Source organism: Megachile rotundata, chromosome 3 (genome assembly GCF_050947335.1).
Source record: "Megachile rotundata isolate GNS110a chromosome 3, iyMegRotu1, whole genome shotgun sequence".
Taxonomy (NCBI): domain Eukaryota; kingdom Metazoa; phylum Arthropoda; class Insecta; order Hymenoptera; family Megachilidae; genus Megachile; species Megachile rotundata.
This window is the reverse complement of record NC_134985.1, coordinates 14,362,971-14,385,607: the sequence shown is the minus strand read 5'-3', so window position 1 is coordinate 14,385,607 and position 22,637 is coordinate 14,362,971. Positions and strand designations below refer to the sequence as shown.

Below are 22,637 nucleotides of genomic sequence, written 5' to 3'. Positions count from 1 at the left end.
TTTGCAGAGGTGTTCGTATCGTTGGTTTTATAAGAGTACATAAAAGAAATTGATTAAAAGAATGAATGTCTTTTTGAAGATATGATTAGTAAGAAAAATGTATGAAAAAACGAATGATAGATTGAATTGAGAATACATAGAATATTATATTAACAAGTAAAGTATTTTTAAACTACATTGTAAAGTACATTATGTTTGAAACTCAGGTAAAAAGGGCCTTGTGGAAAGCCCATGTTTAAGGACGTCCTTCGACAAGTCCTCTCCTTCGTCCTTTGTATCTACAGCGTTTATGACCATAGGACCTCCTGGCTGTCCTCCGTTTAGGACCTAACCTCACAATTTCTCTGCAGAACAAAGAACTAGAAACTATGGAAGTATTTTGTCCGTACCTAACGCAAATTGTAAGAGGCCTAAGGCTTTCAAAAGTAACTTCCCTGTTGTGTCTTAAACCTCGTCACCGAAAACCCTAACGGTTCCACTAATAAAGATGGCTGAAGGTACTGCGACAACTACAGAAAGTCTAAAGAGCAATATAATAAGAGATTGTATGAATGGATTTACTTCACTGTTCAATATAATGTGCAATTGTTTAATTTATCCTAATACAATATTTCTCCACAAATCTTTTTACCAAAGCATGTTTAAAGAAACTATCGGTCCGAGCATTTGCCGAATAGACTACATTCTGATACTTCCGTAAATATTTCCCTCGCTCGCATGGAAATAACAGCAACAAGCAATTTCCAAGGCAAAGATTCTGTTTGCTCCGATCGGGACGGTTGTTTAAAGAAGATAAGAAACAAGAGGTTATTCTCTCAAATTGAAAACAGAAATCTATAAATAGTATGCAAATCTATAAATAATATGTGCTGTATTATGTATCATTCCTATATTAATTTTATTACAACATTAATATCTAAAAATTCCTAAATTCTCAAAAATTCATATTCCTTCGCTTCGCGAATAAAATTCCAATCGAAAGAAAAATTAAAAAAGAATTAAAACGCTTAGAAGAGATATCGTCTCACTACGGCTAATTGCTATTCTCGAAGAAGTTGAAAAATTGAATGAAAAAATTAATTTTTAATAAACTTAACAGCCGGCTCCCAAGAAGGAAACGTTTACTTAAATGATCATTCTCGTTGAAATTCGTCCCGTTCATTTCAGCCGTCTCAATCTTTCACGTTTAACCCAGAAAATTCTTCCTGAAGACGTTCCGCGATTGTCGTTGATTAATCATTCTCTGTTTCGTCGTGCTTACCTGATTGTTTTATTCATTCTGAAACTGGAAACTTTCCAAAGAAGATGCTCGTAAACGCGACAGAACAACTGCCTCTCGTTGCGTTATGCTTCCTTCCCCTGATGTCTTTTGCAACGAAACTCGATAATCATTTCAAGTCCAAACTCTTGCCGAAAGTCTCTTAAAGAAAATATTTGAAATCCATGCAGACACGACGAACAAAACTTAGCCGAGCCTTTAAACTTTACTGCTCATCGCGATAATTCCTTTGTTATAGTTCCTGATTCCATGTAACTTCCTCGTTTTGTAAGTTAGGTTAGTTGCGCGATTAGATTATCGCTTTGAGATATTTTCTGAAAGTTTTTATGCGTTTCTTTGTTCTTTGTTGAAGTAATTAGGGAGATAATATACTCTTTATTGTGTAATCAAATTTTTATTTTGTTTTGTAGGAATTTTATAGGTTACGAGTATTAGGTTATAGGGAAGATAAAGCTTGTGTAGCTGTTGAGATATTTGGAAGTAACTGTCAAAATTATAATGTAGGTAAAAAATTTGCGAGTTCAACAATTTGTAAATTTATAAGTTTCAAGGTTTACTGTAAACATTTAGAACAGTAAATTTTCCAGATCAGTGTCTCGAAATTTCAATGTCCCGAAATTCCTACGCCTGAAAATTTCTACGTCCCCCAAATTTCCGCGTCCCGAAATTCCTACGCTTCGAAATTTCTACGTCCCCCAAATTTCCACGTCCCGAAATTCCTACGCCTCGAAATTCTAACGTCCCGAAATTCCCACGTCCCGAAATTCCCACGTCCCGAAATTCCTACGCCTCGAAATTCTAACGTCCCGAAATTCCCACGTCCCGAAATTCCCACGTCCCCAAATTCCCACGTCCCGAAATTCCTACGCCTCGAAATTCTAACGTCCCGAAATTCCCACGTCCCGAAATTCCCACGTCCCCAAATTCCCACGTCCCGAAATTCCCACGTCCCCAAATTCCCACGTCCCGAAATTCCAACGTTCCGAAATTCCAACGTCCCGAAATTCCCACGTCCCCAAATTCCCACGTCCCGAAATTCCAACGTCCCGAAATTCCCACGTCCCCAAATTCCCACGTCCCGAAATTCCAACGTCCCCCAAATTTCCACGTCCCAAAATTCCTTCACTCCGAATTTCCTACATCCCCCAAATTTCTATATCCTCTAATTCCCGCAGTCCCCATATCTTGAAATCGACACAATTATAAATTTTCGTACAAACTATTGTACCCTATACAAATGATACAAAACACGAAGGGTAGAACGAAGAGAAGGGATATGCAAGTTGAACTAATTATTCAGATTAGCCTGTCGGATGGTAACACGATTTCTGAATTATACATTTATTGACCGACAAGCGCGGAACACAGTGGTGTTTTGTTGGTGATTTTCATTATCCAGAACGGTGTTCTCGGCCTAGCAAAATGGATCCGAACGTCGAAATTTTTAAATCTGATTTTCCCCGGTGTTTGAGCGAGCTATTTATATGACGGGACGGATTTTTATTTGAAGAGGTTTCACGCGCGATTTTGTTTAACCGGATTTACGATTTCTAGCGATACGGTAAACTGAACGCGGAGGACCATGCGAGGGAAGGGCGCTGGAATTTAACGAACTGCGACCGGAAACGGTGTCTGTTTGTACGGCAAACGAGGGATCGTCAAGCGGATGAATTCGAATGGCAACGAAACGGACATCGAGCGTGCATCGTGCTTGCAAAAATTCATCCAGTTACTTTTTTCATGTGTTCTTTGTTATTCATTGCGTTGGAAAATGCTGGACGCCATCTTGCTTTAGGCGGTAGGTACTCGTTACTTACAAATGAGCAATGAAGTATTGTGCCGAGGGATTTAAGAGGGGTACAATTTTGAAATTATTTGGGAATGAAATTTGGTATATTTTTCAAGGTACCAATTTGCAATTTTTAAATTTGACAAGTTCCAAATTTGACTAGTTCCAAATTTGACAAGTTCCAAATTTGACAAGTTCCAAATTTGACAAGTTCCAAATTTGACAAGTTCCAAATTTCCCAAGTTCCAAATTTGACAAGTTCCAAATTTGACATGTTCCAAATTTGACAAGTTCCAAATTTCCCAAGTTCCAAATGTCCCAAGTTTCAATCTCTCAAGTTCCAAATTTCCCAAGTTCCAAATTTCCCAAGTTCCAAATCTCTCAAGTTCCAAATTTCCCAAGTTCCAAATCTCCCAAGTTCCAAATCTCCCAAGTTCCAAATTTCCCAAGTTCCAATCTCTCAAGTTCCAAATTTCCCAAGTTCCAAATCTCCCAAGTTCCAAATCTCCCAAGTCCCAAATCTCCCAAGTTCCAAATTTCCCAAGTCCCAAATCTCCCAAGTCCCCAATCTCCCAAGTTCCAAATCTCCCAAGTTCCAATCTCTCAAGTTCCAAATTTCCCAAATCCCAAATCTTCCAAGTCCCCAATCTCCCAAGTCCCCAATCTTCCAAGTCCCAAATCTCCCAAGTCCCAAATCTCCCAAGTCCCTAATCTCCCAAGTTCCAAATCTCCCAAATCCCCAAATCCCCAAATCCCCAAATCCCCAAATCCCCAAATCCCCAAATCCCCAAATCCCCAAATCCCCAAATCCCCATCTCCTCAAATCCTCAACTCCCCAAACCCCCAAACCCCCAAATCCTCAAGTCCCAAAATCCCAAAACAACCACCCAGCGCTCCAGAACCAACCGATCGCAGAAATGACGAAAATCCTTATGTACACATGCCTAACCTTAATACCAGCGCCGGTAATCTTCCCCGTTAGTATATCCAACGAATTAAGGTAAGTTAGCGAGTTAATTCTGAAAAAGCTACACCTGGCAGTCCACCAACAAACTCGACCCAGGTTAGTCGGCTTATCGGTCCTCGCAACCCCTTCGCGCGGCCTCCTCTTCGGGGGTTGCAGTTCGTTTGGCTAGCCGGCATTAATGGCGCAATAATGCTGCACCAGCTAAGGCTTACGGTCTAAAAAGAAACTAAGTCGACCCAACACGGCTTGGCCAACAGTCAAATGGCACCCGCCACCATTCTCACAGACTTTATTTCCGTTGATTCCGTGCAGCCTTCCTCGTTTGTTGTCGCAACGGGCTGCTTTCGTTTCGTCAACTTCTTCTTTAAAACATATTTATCAATAAACATATTTACTGATTTATCGTATTTGTTTTTTTTTGTGAGTTTTTGTTGTTTGAATGTGGAACGAAACGGAAGAGATGGCGGAAATTGATTGGATGTCTCTTTTTAGTTAACACGCGTTGATGGTTACTGCTTTGGCCCGGTAATATGAATTTTCATGCAATTTGTATATTTATGCTGGGATTGATTAAATTGTTTACACGGTGTATTGAGCTGTGGCGGCACCGGCAACCGACACCACGAATTTAATTCAATTACAAGCTTCGAACACCGGTAATGTTACATTAATAATGGAGAATGACAGGCTGAAATAATAAAGTGGAAGATTATGTTTTTCTTCCGGCGTTTATGTGGATGTCGCGACACGTGTGTATACATTTGTACACTTTTGTTTCAGTATAAGTATACAAGTCTAATGTGTAATTTATATTTGGATATAATATACAATGTGCTCGCAGGATTTGAGAGATGATCAAGTATCTCCGTAGTAGTTCACTCGATATCGCGTGTTGACACTTTAGTACTCGAAAACAATTTGCCCAGATAAATCGATAATTATTTTATCGTCGATTGAATCTGAAACAATTGTACTTACTACACGATGCAACGTTCAATTCGATGTATTTTCGGAATCGATCGATGAAAACAGATACCGGGAGATGCTCTTCCAATGATTGAGTCTCTGTTTTTGAGATTCGAGGGAATTCGATGTTGATAATCGTTGCGAGCATCACGAGCCGATGACGATGAAGAACCCACGCGAATGAACCTTGAAGAATGATTCGTTCTTATTTCTAAAGAAAATCACATTGCAACTTTCTTAGCAACTGCTCAAGTTCGATATTTAAATTTTTATTTTTATTTTCAACTATATTAGTAATATAAATTTGTGTGAACGTAAATTGATAGGTTTTAGAATTTCAAGATTGGGGTTGTGGATTTATAGATTTGTGGATTGGTAGGTTTATTATTAGGGAGATTTAGTATTCGTAGATTTGAGAATTAGTAGATTGCTAGGTACTTAGATGGGAATTTAGGAAGGTTCCTAAACTTTTATGTTGTGAAATTTTTACGTTCCGAAATTCCTACGCCTCGAAATTCCAACGTCCTCCAAATTCCCACGTCCCGAAATTCTCACATTCCCCAATTTCCACGTCTCGAAATTCCAACGTCCCCCAAATTCCTACGTCCCGAAATTCCCACGTCCCGAAATTTCCACGTCCCGAAATTCCCACGTCCCGAAATTCCCACGTCCCGAAATTCCAACGTCCCGAAATTCCCACGTCCCCCAAATTCCCACGTCCCCAAATTCCCACGTCCCGAAATTCCAACATCCCCTAAATTCCCACATCCCCCAAATTCCCACATCCCCCAAATTCCCACGTCCCCAAATTCCCACGTCCCGAAATTCCAACGTTCCCCAAATTCCCACGTCCCGAAATTCCCACGTCCCCAAATTCCCACGTCCCTACATCTCTATATCCCCAAATCCCAATATACCCAAACTGCCTATATCTCCAAATCTCCAAACCCCGAAATATCTCCACCCACCCCCTATTCCACCCTAAACTCCCAATTCCATTAATCCCCGCATTCCTACATATTTACAAAGTAAGTGATGATTCCCAAAGTAGCGCCTAACTCCGTGTTTTTTTTCCGACTGTTTTTACACTCTGGCAGCAAAAGCCTTCCAACGAGTTCGCCAATAAAATAAGATTTTTCCTCGGAGTATTAACATATTAACGAGCCAGAAGAAACGAACTTTGTAGCACGGCTGTTAGCGACTTTATCTGTCTGTCTTCTCTGGCGGCCATTGAAACCTCGCGGGACCAAGCCATAGTTTTTACATTTGCATGGAGGAATAAGAACGAGGGAAAAAGAATAGGAAGCAATAATTTAAGGTTAGGAATATTCAAATCTTTTTGTCGAGTGTTCGTGAAAGCTAACATGTAATTTGCGCACGTTTTAAGACTGATTTCGAGTGAGATAAATTTTATGGCAACAATGCGGTTTACGGTTAATAAATTCAATCAACGGGATTCTTACGTGGAACGACTAATTGGTAAAAAAAGTAAATAACGTTCGTAATTAAACAATAATAGGATAATTGTATGCGAGCAGTAATTGAACGTTTGAATAATAATAGGAACTCGTGAAGTGGAAATAGTTTATAAATGTGAAGAATTTAAAAATTATATTATTCGGTCGTACAGAACGAAGCAATTTATGGTTCGGCCGCTATTTGAATCACAATTTAAATATAAACGCGATTCATGAGCACGAAAAAGCTGCGATGAGCAATTGCACGGTACTGGCTCAATTAAAATTAAATGTACAAATCATTTCAGGAACGATGGACAAATTAGATCCAAAACTTTGTTAATCGTTTAAACAATCAAACCTCGTATTAAAACTTCAGCCTTGTTCCGATTTTAATTTTATAAAATACACGTTATGAGGAAAGTTTTCATTGGATTATATAGATATTAATTATATATTTTGTTAAACGTTCTGACATAAATTGAGGATGATTTACAATGAGGTTAAAAGGGTTTTGTATTGATTTTTTATATTTTTAGGGATTTTGGAATTTAAAAAACTTGTTTGAGTATTTGGAAACTTAAAGGCTTGTAGATTTAAGGATCTGGAATTTTATGAATGCACTTATTCAGAGGATTAATCATTTACAAAGATGATTTGTGAATTTATGGATCTAAAAATTTCAAGCTTAGAGAATGTACAAATTAAAGAATTAAAAAATTTCAAGCTTAAAGAATGTGCAAATTTAAAAATTAAAAAATTTCAAGCTTAAAGAATATGCATATTTAAGAATTAAAAAATTTCAAGCTTAAAAAATATGCAAATTTAAGAATTAAAAAATTTCAAGCTTAAAGAATGTACAAATTTAAGAATTAAAAAATTCCAAGCTTAAAAAATATGCAAATTTAAGGATTAAAAAATTCCAAGCTTAAAGAATATGCAAATTTAAGAATTAAAAAATTTTAAGCTTAAAGAATATACAAATTTAAGAATTAAAAAATTTCAAGCTTAAAGAATATGCAAATTTAAGAATTAAAAAATTTTAAGCTTAAAGAATATGCAAATTTAAGGATTAAAAAATTTCAAGCTTAAAGAATGTACAAATTTAAGAATTAAAAAATTTCAAGCTTAAAGAATATACAAATTTAAGAATTAAAAAATTCCAAGCTTAAAGAATATACAAATTTAAGAATTAAAAAATTTCAAGCTTAAAGAATATACAAATTTAAGAATTAAAACATTCCAAGCTTAAAGAATATGCAAATTTAAGAATTAAAAAATTTCAAGCTTAAAGAATATGCAAATTTAAGAATTAAAAAATTTTAAGCTTAAAGAATATGCAAATTTAAGAATTAAAAAATTTCAAGCTTAAAGAATATTACTTAACAATTTACATTGCTAAATATATCTCAACTTCAGCTACTAAATACTTTCTCCAAAGAAACAAGGCAGCAAAGTCTCAAACAAGTCTACAATTTCCAGATAAAAATAAATCATCATTTCTTCTCATGACGCGTGCTTCGATTTTACGATTTGTTTTCCGAGATGCAGTGAATCACGATGACTCAATGCCGAAACAGTAGCGTAGAGTTTCCCGATTGATGAAAATAGTCGATCACGTGACAGAACTCGGACTTGACTCGACTCGTACCCGACCCGACTCGACCCGCTCCGAGTCGACTCGACTCCGCACGACTCGACCCGATTCAGCACACGAGGCCGCGGCTCACCTAGTCATTTGGTAGGCGCAGTCGGTGACGGACGTGTTCGAGGCTCGCTCGGCCGTGTGCAGTATATCTAACCGACCAGTCCGAGACCGGCTATAACGGACATAGAATGAAGGACATCCGGTCACAGGTGAGTGAGCTACAACCGTTTCGACCCCGTTACCTTATCTCGAGCCCGCGAAAACTCGTTCGCGCTGACCACGTGGGGGGACATTTAAACTGTTGAATCATTTTTTTATACGCGATACGAATTTTAATTCCTTTATTCTAAGCATTTTAAGCATTCTTTTTTATGCAGCTCGCGATTTTTTGGAGGAGGAATTTTTGTGAGACAATTTTATTTGCACGATTGATCTCGAAGCTGTCGCTAGATGTTTGCAAATCTGGTGTAAAAAGCTTCGAGCAGTCTGGAGGATGTATACCTTGGGAGTATTAAATTTGATCATTTGTCATGTATGGAATATGTGGTTAATTTATATATGACCACTGTGGACTTCATAAGTTTATTACGTCTCTGTTAATATGTTTAAAAATTGCTTTGGATTTTCGAATATTTATGTCATGCTTTTAAGCAGTTCCTCGGGGACCTGTGAGTTATGGATGTTGTCTGTGTTTGTAATTTTGTTGCACAGGTTTATTTTATTATTGGTACCCGTATTGGTAGCTGACAGTGTGCCTGTATGGGTAGCTACTATCTATATCGTTAGTTAATATATCTGTACTAATTGACGATGATAATTCATGATGTACTTGCATTGATAATTGACAATGTACGTGTATCAGTAGCTAATGGTATACCTGTCCATGCAGCTACCTATTTGTCTGCATAACTGACAGTATATCTATCAGTTACTGATAAGGTACTTTCACTGTCAGTACCCATAATTGACAGTGTACCTGTACCCTATACTGAACTGACAGTATATCTTCATTTGTGTATCTGTATCTCTAACTGTGACAATGTAGCTACATCAGTATATCTGTACCTGTAACTATGACAATGAAACGAAATCAGTTACTGAGGACACTGTACCTATAACTTGGCAACTTGCATCGGTAACTGACAGTGTACATGTTACTGATCTGACCTAACAGCTGGTGTATCTATTAGTTACCTAATAGCTACTGTATCTACTACCTACCTAATAGCTAGTGTCCTAATAGACAGTATGTCTATCACAGTACATACCGATAACAATACGTCAGTAACCATATGCATATCTACATCATTGACTAACTCTATACCTTCGCTAACTGATATATTTACATCTCATTTGAAATGTAAAACTTGACACTGCCACTCCAGAATTTATGACCATCAGCTAATCGCCAACCATCATAAGCAATCACAATGGCAATAAAAGCAATATTTCTAATTATATGAAACAAAGTAACATTTTGACAAAACTCCAAAGAAATATATTTGCAACGTAACTAAATTTGCAACATAACTAAATTTGCAACGTAACTAAATTTGCAACGTAACTAAATTTGCAATGTAACTAAATTTGCAACATAACTAAATTTGCAACGTAACTAAATGGGCAACGTAATTAAATTTGCAATGTAACTAAATTTGCAACCTAACTAAATTTGCAACCTAACTAAATTTGCAACCTAACTGAATTTGCAACGTAACTAAATTTGCAACCTAACTAAATTTGTAAGCTAACTAAATTTGCAACCTAACTAAATTTGCAACCTAACTAAATTTGCAACCTAACTAAATTTGCAATGTAACTAAATTTGCAACCTGCCTAAATTTGCAACCTAACTAAATTTGTAACCTAACTAAGTTCGCAACCTAACTAAATTTGCAACCTAACTAAATTTGCAACCTAACTAAGTTCGCAACCTAACTAAATTTGCAACCTAACTAAATTTGCAACCTAACTAAATTTGCAACCTAACTAAGTTTGCAACCTACCTAAATTTGCAACCTAACTAAATTTGCAACCTAACTAAGTTTGCAACCTAACTAAGTTTGCAACCTACCTAAATTTGCAACCTAACTAAATTTGCAACCTAACTAAGTTTGCAACCTAACTAAGTTTGCAACCTAACTAAATTTGCAATCTACCTAAATTTGCAACCTAACTAAATTTGCAACCTGCCTAAATTTGTAACCTAACTAAATTTGCAACCTATCTAAATTTGCAACCTACCTAAATTTGCAACCTACCTAAATTTGCAACCTAACTAAATTTGCAACCTACCTAAATTTGCAACCTACCTAAATTTGCAACCTAACTAAATTTGCAACCTAACTAAATTTGCAACCTACCTAAATTTGCAACCTACCTAAATTTGCAACCTACCTAAATTTGCAACGTATACTTGTAACGCTCCGACATGTTTACCGATCTCCGTAAAGAGAAACGCAGTAGGCGATCCTAATCTCGCGTGTGCAAAGGTCGCGAACACGTGGTGCCGATTAAACGATCCGATGACCGATGCGGACTCTATATACGGTCTCGCTAAAAACGAATCGCTAGGAACGATACACACGACGAAGCGAGGCAAGACGAGACGACGAAATCAGAGACCAGGGACCAACGGCCGGTGTCGTCATCGAAGAAGACTGACATAATCGAACTCGACCTCTCGCCTCGGTGGGGTCAGCATCCTCCTGCCGTGGACCACATCCCGGACCTGTCGATATAGAAGCCAAACTGGCCAACGGTTAATTACTCACCACTCTTGTCTCTTTTTGATACCGTTGCTTTTCAACCGCTTTATCGACCTACTTTGCTTAATTAACTAATTCAATGGAAATTCTTTTCTGAGGTAGATTTATATTTTGATTGATGTTCAAGATTTGGTAGATTTATTCTGGGAGATTTTTGGGGGTTATGGATTTGTGGGGAATTTTTTGGGAGTTTTTAGTGGCTTTTGAGGATAGGGAGTGTAGGTTGAGGAGAACTAGGGAGAGGACTAGAGAGAGGACTAGGGAGAGGACTAGGGAGAGAATGAGGGTTCTACAGGGGTATAGCATTAGAGAGTTTGGAAAGGAAATTATAAATTTTGGGAGAAAAAATTTAGGAGGAACGTAAAGGAGGAATTTAAGCATCTAGGGAGAGACCACAGAGAATTGGGGGAACCTAGAGTGGGGGACTAGAAAAATCCTAAAGAGGGAATTGGGGAAACCTAGAATGGGGAAGTGGAAAAATCCTAAATAGGGGATTGGAGAAACCTAGAATGGGGAATTAAAAAATTCCTAAAGAGGGAATTGGGGAAACTTAGAGTGGGGGACTAGAAAAATCCCAAAGAGGGAATTGGGAAAAACTTAATATGGGGGACTAGAAAAATCCTAAAGAGGGAATTAGGAAAAACCTAAAATGGGGGACTAGAAAAATCCTAAAGAGGGAATGGGGGAAACCTAGAGTGGGGAACTAGAAAATTCCCAAATAGGGAATTGGGAAAAACCTAAAATGGGGGACTAGAAAAATCCTAAAGAGAGAATTGGAGAAACCTAGAATGGGAACTAGAAAAATCCCAAATAGGGAATTGGGAAAAACCTAAAATGGGGGACTAGAAAAATCCTAAAGAGAGAATTGGAGAAACCTAGAATGGGAACTAGAAAAATCCCAAATAGAGAATTGGGAAAAACCTAAAATGGGGGACTAGAAAAATCCTAAAGAGAGAACTGGAGAAACCTAGAATGGGAACTAGGGAGAGTTTCAAAGAGAATTTTCCAGAAAATCTAAAGTAGGAACTAGGAATAGTAACTAGGAGAAACTAGAGTGGGAATTAGGGAGTCCAAAAAAACTTATAACCTAAAAAAGAAATAATCTACAACGTAAACTAAAATAAACATAAATAGATTATACAGATTCCAAAAAGAGAAATTGACTCGAAGTCCTTAAACCAGAATTATCTATTCTATCACTCGTCGCCATTTTTATGTACATACATTCGTCACAGCCGAAGATATAGATAGAAACGTGTTGGGTAACTTTTAAGTTATTTTAAGATGAATTTCTTTTTGTAAGTAAAATAGTATTATATATTATCGTAATCATCTTTCTGTTCATAACAATGTAGCCTATCATTTTATACGTGACAATTTGACGACGACATTATCGTTTTATTTGCCTCCTGTGTCGAGCAAAGTGTTATTGACTGATTGATTATTTGTCCCAATAATATAATTTCGAGCGATCGTATCGGTGTCAATCCATTTATTAAGAGAACTGTTGTCGACCCAGTTAATTACATTATCGTTATCTTCACTTTTATTTGCAGGATGTTATTGTCCTCTATTTTCGCTCCACGAATTCGTGAATCATTGTTGAATGCAATATCGCTGATTCTAATAAAACGCGATTGCCTCGAAATATTTTAACGAGGGCTCTTTAGTTTATTATACTTTATTTAACGATGTTGGTATTTTAACTCTGTTGTCAAGGAATTTCGTCGATAATTTGTTTCTGTGCAAAGGAAATGAGGTAGTAATTGCAGTATAGAATTTCATATTATTTTACCAATCAGAAATTCGTCGTTTTGTACGAGTAAAGTTACTGTTTAATTTTATAGCAGAATTATTATCTCTCAGTGTTTATTGCGTATAAAATTAAAGGATTTTTTCCTTGAAGATTAATTTTGTACCAAACTGAGTAACCATACATTATTAAACATACAAGCTTAATAGCTATTAATTTTTATTTAGTAGTATTAAGTTTATACAAAATGATTTCCAACATTAGCAAAATTGAACAATTTCTCTGAATATTAATTTTATATAAAATATAACAGCACACAAATAATATTTATTTCTACGTATAAAAATATCCACCACTCACAACTTTTCTGCAAGGAGCAGTAACTTTTATCTCGAAACGTTTACACAAGCTAGAATAAATAAATAAATAACAACTAATTTTTATTTCCGTCCTATTACTCACAGCCTATTTACCAACGTCATAACAGCTACAAAATTGCAATTAACGTTAAAATCAATCACCGTTCAAACGCTACAGTAACTACGAAGGAATGTACGGTAGACTACCGTGGGAGTAGAGTTCATAGAAGTATTTAATTATAAAATCGAGGCATTTCTCAGTGTATACACGTGGTCGCCTCACGGACCATCTTTCGACCCTCGGAGGTTCCATTTTTAGATTACGGTTAAGGTGACGATTAAACGGCCAAGGGAGGCCAACGCACATTATCTTCGACGACAGAATCTCGTTCGTGGCCCTCCCACGCCATCGTGATTCAACGAGAAAATAAAAATCAATCTGCAACTGTAAATTCAACGTCTGTCTAATTCAACATCTCTCAAATTTAAAATCTGTGAGATTCAACATCTCTCAAATTTAAAATCTGTGAGATTCGACATTTCTCAAATTTAAAATCTGTGAAACTCAACATCTCTCGAATTTAAAATCTGTGAAACTCAACATCTCTCAAATTTAAAATCTGTGAAACTCAACATCTCTCAAATTTAAAATCTGTGAAATTCAACATCTCTCAAATTTAAAATCTGTGAAATTCAACATCTCTCAAATTTAAAATCTGTGAAATTCAACATCTCCCAAATTTATAATCTGTGAGATTCAACATCTGTCAAATTTAAAATCTGTGAAACTCAACATCTCTCAAATTTAAAATCTGTGAAACTCAACATCTCTCAAATTTAAAATCTGTGAAATTCAACATCTCTCAAATTTAAAATCTGTGAAATTCAACATCTCTCAAATTTAAAATCTGTGAAATTCAACATCTCCCAAATTTATAATCTGTGAGATTCAACATCTGTCAAATTTAAAATCTGTGAAATTCAACATCTCTCAAATTTAAAATCTGTGAGATTCGACATTTCTCAAATCTAAAATCTGTGAAATTCAACATCTCTCAAATTTAACACTGCACCTCCCAAAATATAAACTGATCTTTTCTTTCCAATTTTACGCAAAACATCTTGCAGTAAAGCTTTCCTCTTTAATCAAAATGTACCTTGCACAACTTTTTTCAATTTCAAGCAAATATCACCTCTCACCGAAACTCTTTTTTCTCAATTCTCGAACAAAATATCGTAAATATAACAAAGCTTCTCTGTTAAATACAACAGCTTCTATTTTAAACAGAAAATTGCACCGCATAAAAGTCTGTTTCAATTTTAACTAAAAAATGTAGCCGCTTTTTTTCAATTTCGAACAGAATAAAATACACGACGTATCGCGATCTGCACTCGCGTTAAAAAATGCAAGGTTTCATTCAATGAAATCGAGATAACCGTTTTTACGGTTAGCCGTAAGGTATCGTAAAATCGATCACGTTTCGAGAATTTTACGGTGAATATGCGAGGTTCGACCGCAACGTCGAGGAGCAATTAAAACAAAGCACGCTTTCTACGGATTAACGCGTATTCTCTGCTCTACATACGTTTCTTCGCTAAAAAGGCTTCTTCGATCGTAACTCGCATTCAAACACCTACTTACCTGCATTTTTCTTCCGTTTTCGTTCACGCGACCGGATTACGTAAATTATATGCTGCGAGATTGTCTTCGACAAATTATACTTTGCCTTATTAGACAAATTTTTTTATGGCTAGACTTCACTAAAGGAGATATTTTTGGAATACTTCATGTTCAACATTGAACCGAACTGTAGTTCTTATAAGTCACACAATCTGTTAAAGTATTTTTTGAAGTCTGCATTGGTTTTCAAGATAAAGAATTAATGTACTAATTTGTCTATTAACTTCATTTTTAAGTGCACGGTAGGTTAATACACTTGAAAGGTGCTTGGGATGCTAATGTAAACAAAATGGCCGCAAACAAGCAAGTGCGACTCTACGTTCTTTTACGATCAAATAAACGATATATTTGAAATATGTACATTCGTAAATTATTTTTATTCTTCTTGAAGTATAATGTTCATGACATGACAGGTATATGCAAGTGCCACTTACATAAAAATTGTATAAATTTATTTAAGAACTTGTGTAATAATTATTGACAGCAAAAGAGTATTTCTAAATGAAGTATGTACTGTTTCATTTGTATCAAGTATATTTTAAAATTTTTTTTAATATCGAACAATTTTATAATCTCTACAACACAGTAGAGTAAAGTGACTGTTAAAAAATTATTCGACAATAAGGTAGTTCGATAAATTTCGCTGATTACATCGCAAATAAGGAACTTGCTTGTTTGCGGCCATTTTGTTTACATTCGCATCCCAAGCACCTTTCAACTGTATTAACCTACCGTGCACTTAAAAATGAAGTTAATAGACAAATTAGTACATTAATTCTTTATCTTGAAAACCAATGCAGACTTCAACAAATACTTTAACAGATTATGTGACTTATAAGAACTGCAGCAACAGTCCGGTTCAATGTTGAACATGAAATATTGCTATCCAGAAATATCTCCTTCAGTGAATTCTAGCCATAAAAAAATTTGTCTAATCCTCATGACAGAATATGCAAAGTCTCTTGCATGTTTAAATAATGAATTATTTTTCTGCTTGAAATTTATCGTCTTGGAAAAAGTTGTTTCGCAACACTGAAAACCCTGTCGAGTAAACTTGTTAACGCGTTACAAAAAATGCTTACTTTAAAGATTCGCTGAAACACGATCCGAGAAAGGATTGTAGAAGTTGGCGATTGTTAAGGTTCGAGTAAAATTAGAAGCGATTCAAAGTTCAAATATGCTCGAACCGTTTGAAAAGTTGCAAGAGGAAGTTACAAACGTCCATCGGTAGTTTTTTCGCGTTTTATAGATCCAAGAGTCGGACTTTCGCATGGTCGTTAAGAAGTCGAAAGTAACGAGCAGCAGACCTCACCACCTGAATTGTTCTTTCGCGAGAGACCGTGTCCGAAGAACTTTCTCTCCCTCGGACAATTCACCTTTCAACTCGTTTTTTAGCGTGTGCCTTCGGGGAAAGTACTTAGCAAATTAAACACGTGTTTCTTAAATAAATTACTGGAAGAAAATAATAATTGCAAGAATCAGATAGAATCGGATTATCTCTGAGATAATCGGACAATTACGATTTCTTCCATTTCTAGTTAAACTAGTTCAGTCAAATAGAAATAAAGTTAGAGAGTTTATAAATTCCTGTATTGTATTGATAAATTTGTGAGTTTGTCGGTTTGCACATTTGTTAACTTCAAAACTTGAATATTTATGAGTCTATTTTTTAATTTGAATATTTATAAGTTTACAAATGTTCAAATTTGAATGTGCATAAATTTGTAAATTTTTACATTTTAACTTCTGTAAACTGCAAAATTTGAATATTTTTAAACTTGAAAGGTTTGAAAATCTGAATGTTAATGAGACACGAATATGTTTGCGAAGTATTTGAAAATTTAAGAAAAAGGAAAGGTCTGATCAGTGATGGGACTGCAGAAAAACCGGTGAAGATTGCCAGAAGGAGACGTAGAGAAACGTGGAATATCAAGGGGCCATAGATCAATTCATCGTGGAATGCTTGGTAGCGATAAATTATCAAATCGGTAGCCGGTCTCTGCCTCTTAGTAAACATCATTTGTCTAAAAATAAGACGCGTCCTAGTCTTCGGTTGACTGATGATTGTCGCCTACGATGATCCCCATTTTCGAGTCTAAATTCATCATAGTTTTATTTTCTAATATCAACATGCACTCATTAATTAAACAAAATTGTTTCATTCAAAATAATTTTCGAGTTCGTATTTCCTTATTCTATTAAATGGTCTTTGATTAAAAATTTACTTATAATAAATTGTACAAATCGAGTTACGTTTCGCGCGAAAATTAAAAATTGGATCAACGCCATCTAGCGATTTATGTTTCGAACTAAAAATAATGTAACAGGATAACAGGAAGGTAGAGGAGGTATTCCAGGGCCGTATATATACCTTTCCGGGCCCCGTTATAAAAGAGCATTCTTTTAAAAACAAAAATATATTTTAACAATTCTATTAACATAAATTGAATTGTTTTTGAATAGTTCGAGAAGAATGGCTTCGTCGTTCTGGAGGATTTCTTTCAACCCGAAGAAATCGACGAACTGAAATTTTGCGGCGAGGAGTTCACGAAAAACCTGCCTCCAGAAAGTGAAAGAAAAGTCTTCAGTACAGTAAACGCGCAACAAGTAAACAACTCAACTGTTATTTATGATCCAGTATCTAATGACGTTATATAAATTTTGATTTTACAATTGTTTCAGAGTAAAGATCAGTATTTCCTGGATAGTGCTAATAAAATAAGTGTGTTCTTCGAGGCTGAAGCGTTAGAAAATGATGGAACGTTGAAAGTACATCCCCGAGTGTCCTTAAACAAGGTACATCACAGTTTTAACAATTTATCAAAGATACAGTGTGAACTGACTTGTCTGACTTGATACTAGGTCGGTCATGCTCTTCACTGGCTTCATCCCACATTCAAGAAATACACATTCGATGAAAGAGTAAAGGAAGTAGCTTTCCAACTTGATTATGAGGAGCCAGCTGTTTGTCAGTCAATGTACATTTACAAAAATCCTGGTACTGGATCAGAAGGTAAAATCAAAACTCATCAAATATTAATTTAAAGATTTTACCTATGGCTTTATCCTTGTAGCTCTATTGTACTTGCTTTAATTGTTTCAAAAGTTAGTAATAATTGAACCGTTTTCAGTCATCATGCACCAGGATGCAACGTATCTATACACAGATCCAGTGAAACTAGTGGGATTCTGGATCGCTTTGGAGGATACCACTCAAGAAAATGGATGTCTGTGGATTGCTCCTGGTTCTCATAAAAGCGGTGTACACAGACGTTACACGAGGAACAAAGATCCAGATTCCAAGGAGCTGGTAATCTATGACAGACCTGCACCCTGCTATCAGCTCAGCAATTTCCGACCTGTACCCGTCAGTAAAGGAACATGCATCCTCATTCATGGAGAAGTTGTACATTTCTCGTATCCGAACAAAAGTGACAAATCAAGACACGCGTATACTTTCCACGTGATCGACACGCAACATGTTTCTTATGCGAAGGATAATTGGCTTCAACCACCTCCGGGAGGATTTCCGAAACTTTACAGAAATTAAATTAAACACTTGAAACGTTTAAATGGTATATTCTAAAACGAAAAAGATGATCGAGGAACAGATAATTTAGTACCGATTACAATGCTGGCTGTGCATTTTTATTTTTCACGTTGTACAAAAGTTACTTCTTGTATTATACAGACCTGTTAATAAAAACATTTAAAATATTGGTATTTTTTTTCTACATAAAAAGAAATAATTGTCAAGAAATGTTACAGTTATGTTACATTGTACACTCCCGGTACCGAGTATTGTTTAACAAAAGCTTGTACATACATCTATATACCTGCAAAAAAGCTTAATCGAACTCGATTATTTCAGAAACGTGTGCTTATGTACATCTATAACTTGCAAATCTGCAAAAATGCGTGCTGAGTTCTTGCAGTTGACGCAAGCCAGTTTTTAATACTTCCGTTTTTAGTTTTACGCAGCAATATACGTCGAGGGGCTCCAAATCAGTGTCGCTCAGCTTCTGCGTCGCCGGTGAAGTTTCAGGAAGAAATGTTACTAATGTTTGATGTAGGTTGTTTAATGTCCGGTAATCGATACGAGAATTTTTAACCTGTTCCATTACCCTGCAGTTTGAAACCAGTTACTGACATACTCGAATGTTTCTTTATGATTCTGTATTTCTACATTTCCCAGTGTTTTGCATCCTCAGATTTAAATCTGTTATATTTACTTACGCGCTTAGGTTACATAACAGTCGGTTCACATTTGCCGCCAGTTCTGGTTGTATTTGTTTCACGTAATCCACAACTGGAAGGGGGTTTGGAGTATTATAATGGAAAGTACACGGCATTCCTACAGCTTCGGATGCCAAACCACTACACAACAGAAAAATATGTTTACAGACTAATGTCTAACAGTTGTATACAGAATTATAATTGTAAACCTTACCACATGTCACGTGCGTAAACGTACGCAGATTCAAAGTAGCGGAAAGCTTTTTCTGCCCTGTGTTCTTCCTCTTCAGCATCGTTTTCAACTCCAATTTCATCTCGTAATCGTTGATCGTTTATTTTCAATTCACAATCATGACATTTTTGTAACAATTCCTTTAGAAATAATAAAAGAATCACAAACGTTAAGTTGCTTTAAAATAATTTAATAAAACTATGCAATTGAAAAAGTTGTATTAATTTTTTAATTACGTTGACTTTCTTGGACACCCGTAACATCAAATCAGGATGTTTATCTACGTTAACCATCTGAACCAAGTCGTTACATTTGTTCAAGATACAGCTAGTTTGTTTTAATGTTTTCTTTCCTGAAAGAATACTTTTGCATTATTTAAAATTAATTCCTCTAATTACTTTGCTATTAAAACAGTTCATGAACGTACCAGATGTCTCTTTAAATATTTCTAATAATTCCTTTAAGATAGTTTCTGCCCTTCTTAAAAATGACTCGCTTACAGCTGCTATCCAGTGTTTTATGGCACACTGTAATACAGTTACTGTTGTCCAAGGAGGCTTTATAATAACATACTTTTCCCAAGAGTCCCCGTACAATGCATGCATTTCTTTGCTGACTACCTGTAAACAAAATGTTTATTAATTCTTATGCGATAATTGGTTTTTATTACATATTATTATATTTGTACTTGCCACTGTCAGGAAGTCTCTAATAATACTTTTTGTGTCTTCGAATATCTCGTCCGATACAGATAATTCTGTACTTAAAATCGAAGTAGATCCTAAACTTGATCTTTCTCTGCCTGGACTAAGTGAAGTACAAGATTCATTGAAATAATCGGAAGCATGAAGATAATCGATCTTTTCAAGGGGGTCATTTCGTCCAAGTGTGACAATATCATGAATCATTGCTTTAGTACAGAGATTTACATCATATGATAATAAAACCTATATTGAACAGCGATTAAACTTACTAATTAAAATACGCCACGCAATCAGTAACTCACCACTGACTTTCCCAAATCACGAATTTGCAAACAAGTTTGCAAAATTTCATCGTCTGGACAATCAATAGAAAATTTTTCTTTATTTTTTGCAACGTCTTCTGGCGTCTGACCAATCACTCGTGGATGTTTGGAAGAAAAAAGATTGTTAATGTAATTCACAGCTTTTCTCGCTTTACCGCATAACGCTGATGATTTTATTCTACCATTGTCAGTTTTAATGTAATCAAGCTCCTAAAATCAAACGTTTATTGAAAAAAAAATGTAAAAACCTTATGTAATACATATTAGTTGTTCTTAAATTAAATTACTTACACGTATTACCGTCCATGGTATTACGATTAGCGGTTGATCATAAGTTTTGAAGGTAGTTTCTTTTAGCAGATCAATCATTTCAATGTTCGACAAAAATACGTTTGTATCAATAACAATATACACTTGCCTTTTTTCTTGTTGCTCAGCAGGCAACGGATATTTCAAAATATTACTGGGTATATTACATGGTGTATTTGTATTATTCTCTATACAAAGTTGTGTTCTAACAGCCTGAACCTATAATACGAATAGCATTTATCAATGCATACATATTATTAATATATTCAGTTTTAGTGAATAATTGATATTACTTCATAGGTAATTTTCTCGTCTTCCAGTGGTTCCCAATCCATCTCTTCATAAAAAGAATCTCTGTTGGAACGTCTGACTAAACTATCTACCGTTGTTTCGAATTCCTGCGACACTTTTTCTTGTGCTTTATTTTCATTAATTTGTGAACTCTTGTTAATGGTAATCTTATCCTTTGTAAGTTTATCCTTCAAACGTATCAATCTAACTTCCGCATTTTTACATATATCTGACAACTTGCCTAACATAATCATTCAAAAAATAAATATAATACAAATTTTGCGTCTTAATATATTATAACACCTACCCTGTTTATTGATTACAGAAGAAATTATAGATACACAATTATTATCCTCCAAAGTTTCATTATTATTAATGGTTGATGTTAAACTTTTGCGTAATGTTTCCATACGTTCCTTTCCCAAATTTTTTTTCAGAGGTCTTTGACTTTGTCTCACGGATGCACTTCCAACTGAATCAGATTCTTCGTCTGTTTTTTTTCCTGTTTCTTTTCTTCCTATAATACATAAAACAAAATAGTTTTTTCCTTCATTACCAAAATAATGTATAAAATAATTAAAAATATTTTCTCTAATACACTGACAAACTTAATCATCTTTGTTCTTTTTATCTGTACTAATTTTAGTAATTATATATACCTCTGTTCTTTAATGGTCGCAATTTAGTTTGTTTTTCTTCTGGAGATTTAGAGTTATTACCTTTACTTCCTTTTAGTTTCTTTGTGGTTGTACCACGTTTTGCATTTCTCTTCTGCATCTTTTCTAATACTGCCAACATTTGTGGGGTACAAACTGTATGTGAACTTGAATCACTGCTAGGCTTATGTACCGAGCTGCTTCGATCAGATCTTACAGATGGTGATTTCATACTATCTTTATCTTTCATAGGAGATTTAGGACTCATTTCTTTTTTCCTTAATAATTTTTCACGAAGTACTTGCATTTGTGGTGTTTCTTTTTCTTTATTAACTTTTGTTTCATCAACTTTTTCCTGGATAATCTTTCCCTGGGTATGTCGTAAAGATCTCTTTGCAGTAAGTTTCTTCCTTCCGCCAATTTCTGTTTCAGATACATTGTATTCAGGAGTAGTAGGTTGTACTTCCTCATCGCTTGTCTGAGTTGCTTTTTTACGTTTTTTTTGAGGTTCTGGTGATTTCTTTGTAACCTATGTAATAAAAATGAAAAAAATAAGGGTATATTAATATACTGTTAGTTGTTCAAAACTGTTGTAACATTAATGAACATAATATAAATAACTAAAAGTACTTACGAAATATCATTGATTTCTTACTATAATTATGTTTAATAATTAAAATATATTTAATTACCTGCTTAGACTCGTCTTCCATTGGTTTCTCCCAGGAAGATTTATTTGTTTTGACGTTAAAATAATAAACCCTGTCAGGGTGTGTTTTGGAATTTAATACGATCCAATTTTTCGGCAACTTTTGCTTCATCATATTTCAAACGATCAAAGATAAAGTAAAAGTCGAGTTTCAAAGAATTTAATTGCCTTTCGAAAAACGCAAACTTCTCACTACGCTTCATTACATTATGTCATGAACAGTTATAAACTTCCATGAAATAACAAATAACAGTTACCCGTAAACAAAATAACTTCGATCACGTGTTCCAAAATAATGAATTCGCGATTGAACATAGAAATCGTCCTAATGATTATCCTAACTTTACAATATTCTCTACTCTACCTATTTTTGACCAAAGTAAATCTTCCGTATATCTTGAATGAAAGCAATTATTAATACCAAGGGAAATTACATTTGAATACTTATATTTTTCAATAATATTATGAATAACTTTTGATCGTGTTTAGGTTTTGCGGGGCTTCCTAAAA

The 22,637-nt window shown here is 35.3% G+C and overlaps 2 protein-coding genes across 3 annotated transcripts; one reads left to right on the top strand and one right to left on the bottom strand.

Annotated features, from left to right (window-relative positions):
- The first annotated feature begins 8,101 nt into the window (after window positions 1-8,101).
- On the top strand, window positions 8,102-18,384 carry Phyhd1 (Phytanoyl-CoA dioxygenase domain containing 1). The gene is made up of 5 exons (XM_012282780.2): window positions 8,102-8,315; window positions 17,131-17,274; window positions 17,350-17,463; window positions 17,530-17,680; window positions 17,799-18,384. Exons 1-5 carry the CDS (start codon window positions 8,295-8,297, stop codon window positions 18,215-18,217), a joined length of 849 nt encoding a protein of 282 aa, XP_012138170.2. The 5' UTR covers window positions 8,102-8,294; the 3' UTR covers window positions 18,218-18,384.
- Window positions 18,294-22,584, bottom strand: Swt1 (Swt1 RNA endoribonuclease). 2 transcript variants are annotated; one of them, XM_076530119.1, is made up of 12 exons: window positions 22,111-22,584; window positions 21,422-21,947; window positions 21,070-21,279; window positions 20,765-21,003; window positions 20,454-20,690; window positions 20,142-20,372; window positions 19,824-20,082; window positions 19,563-19,751; window positions 19,372-19,487; window positions 19,118-19,275; window positions 18,904-19,044; window positions 18,294-18,792 (listed from the first exon to the last, which is right to left on the bottom strand). In XM_076530119.1, exons 1-12 carry the CDS (start codon window positions 22,240-22,242, stop codon window positions 18,549-18,551), a joined length of 2,682 nt encoding a protein of 893 aa, XP_076386234.1. In that variant the 5' UTR covers window positions 22,243-22,584; the 3' UTR covers window positions 18,294-18,548. The 2 variants fall into 2 exon arrangements, with proteins under 2 accessions (XP_076386234.1, XP_076386235.1); XM_076530120.1 differs by having other exon boundaries at window positions 21,482-21,947.
- Between the last annotated feature and the right edge of the window lie 53 nt (window positions 22,585-22,637).

Coding starts and splice junctions, on each gene's coding strand:
- Phyhd1 (XM_012282780.2), top strand. CDS start 8,295: ATGAAGGACATCCGGTCACAG. Junction 17,275..17,349: donor GTACAGTAAACGCGCAACAA/GTAAACAACTCA, acceptor CAATTGTTTCAG/AGTAAAGATCAGTATTTCCT. Junction 17,681..17,798: donor TCCTGGTACTGGATCAGAAG/GTAAAATCAAAA, acceptor AACCGTTTTCAG/TCATCATGCACCAGGATGCA.
- Swt1 (XM_076530119.1), bottom strand. CDS start 22,242: ATGATGAAGCAAAAGTTGCCGAAAAATTGGATCGTATTAAATTCCAAA. Junction 20,691..20,764: donor ACGAGAAAATTACCTATGAA/GTAATATCAATT, acceptor TTCGTATTATAG/GTTCAGGCTGTTAGAACACA. Junction 19,752..19,823: donor AGACTTCCTGACAGTGGCAA/GTACAAATATAA, acceptor GTTTACAGGTAG/TCAGCAAAGAAATGCATGCA.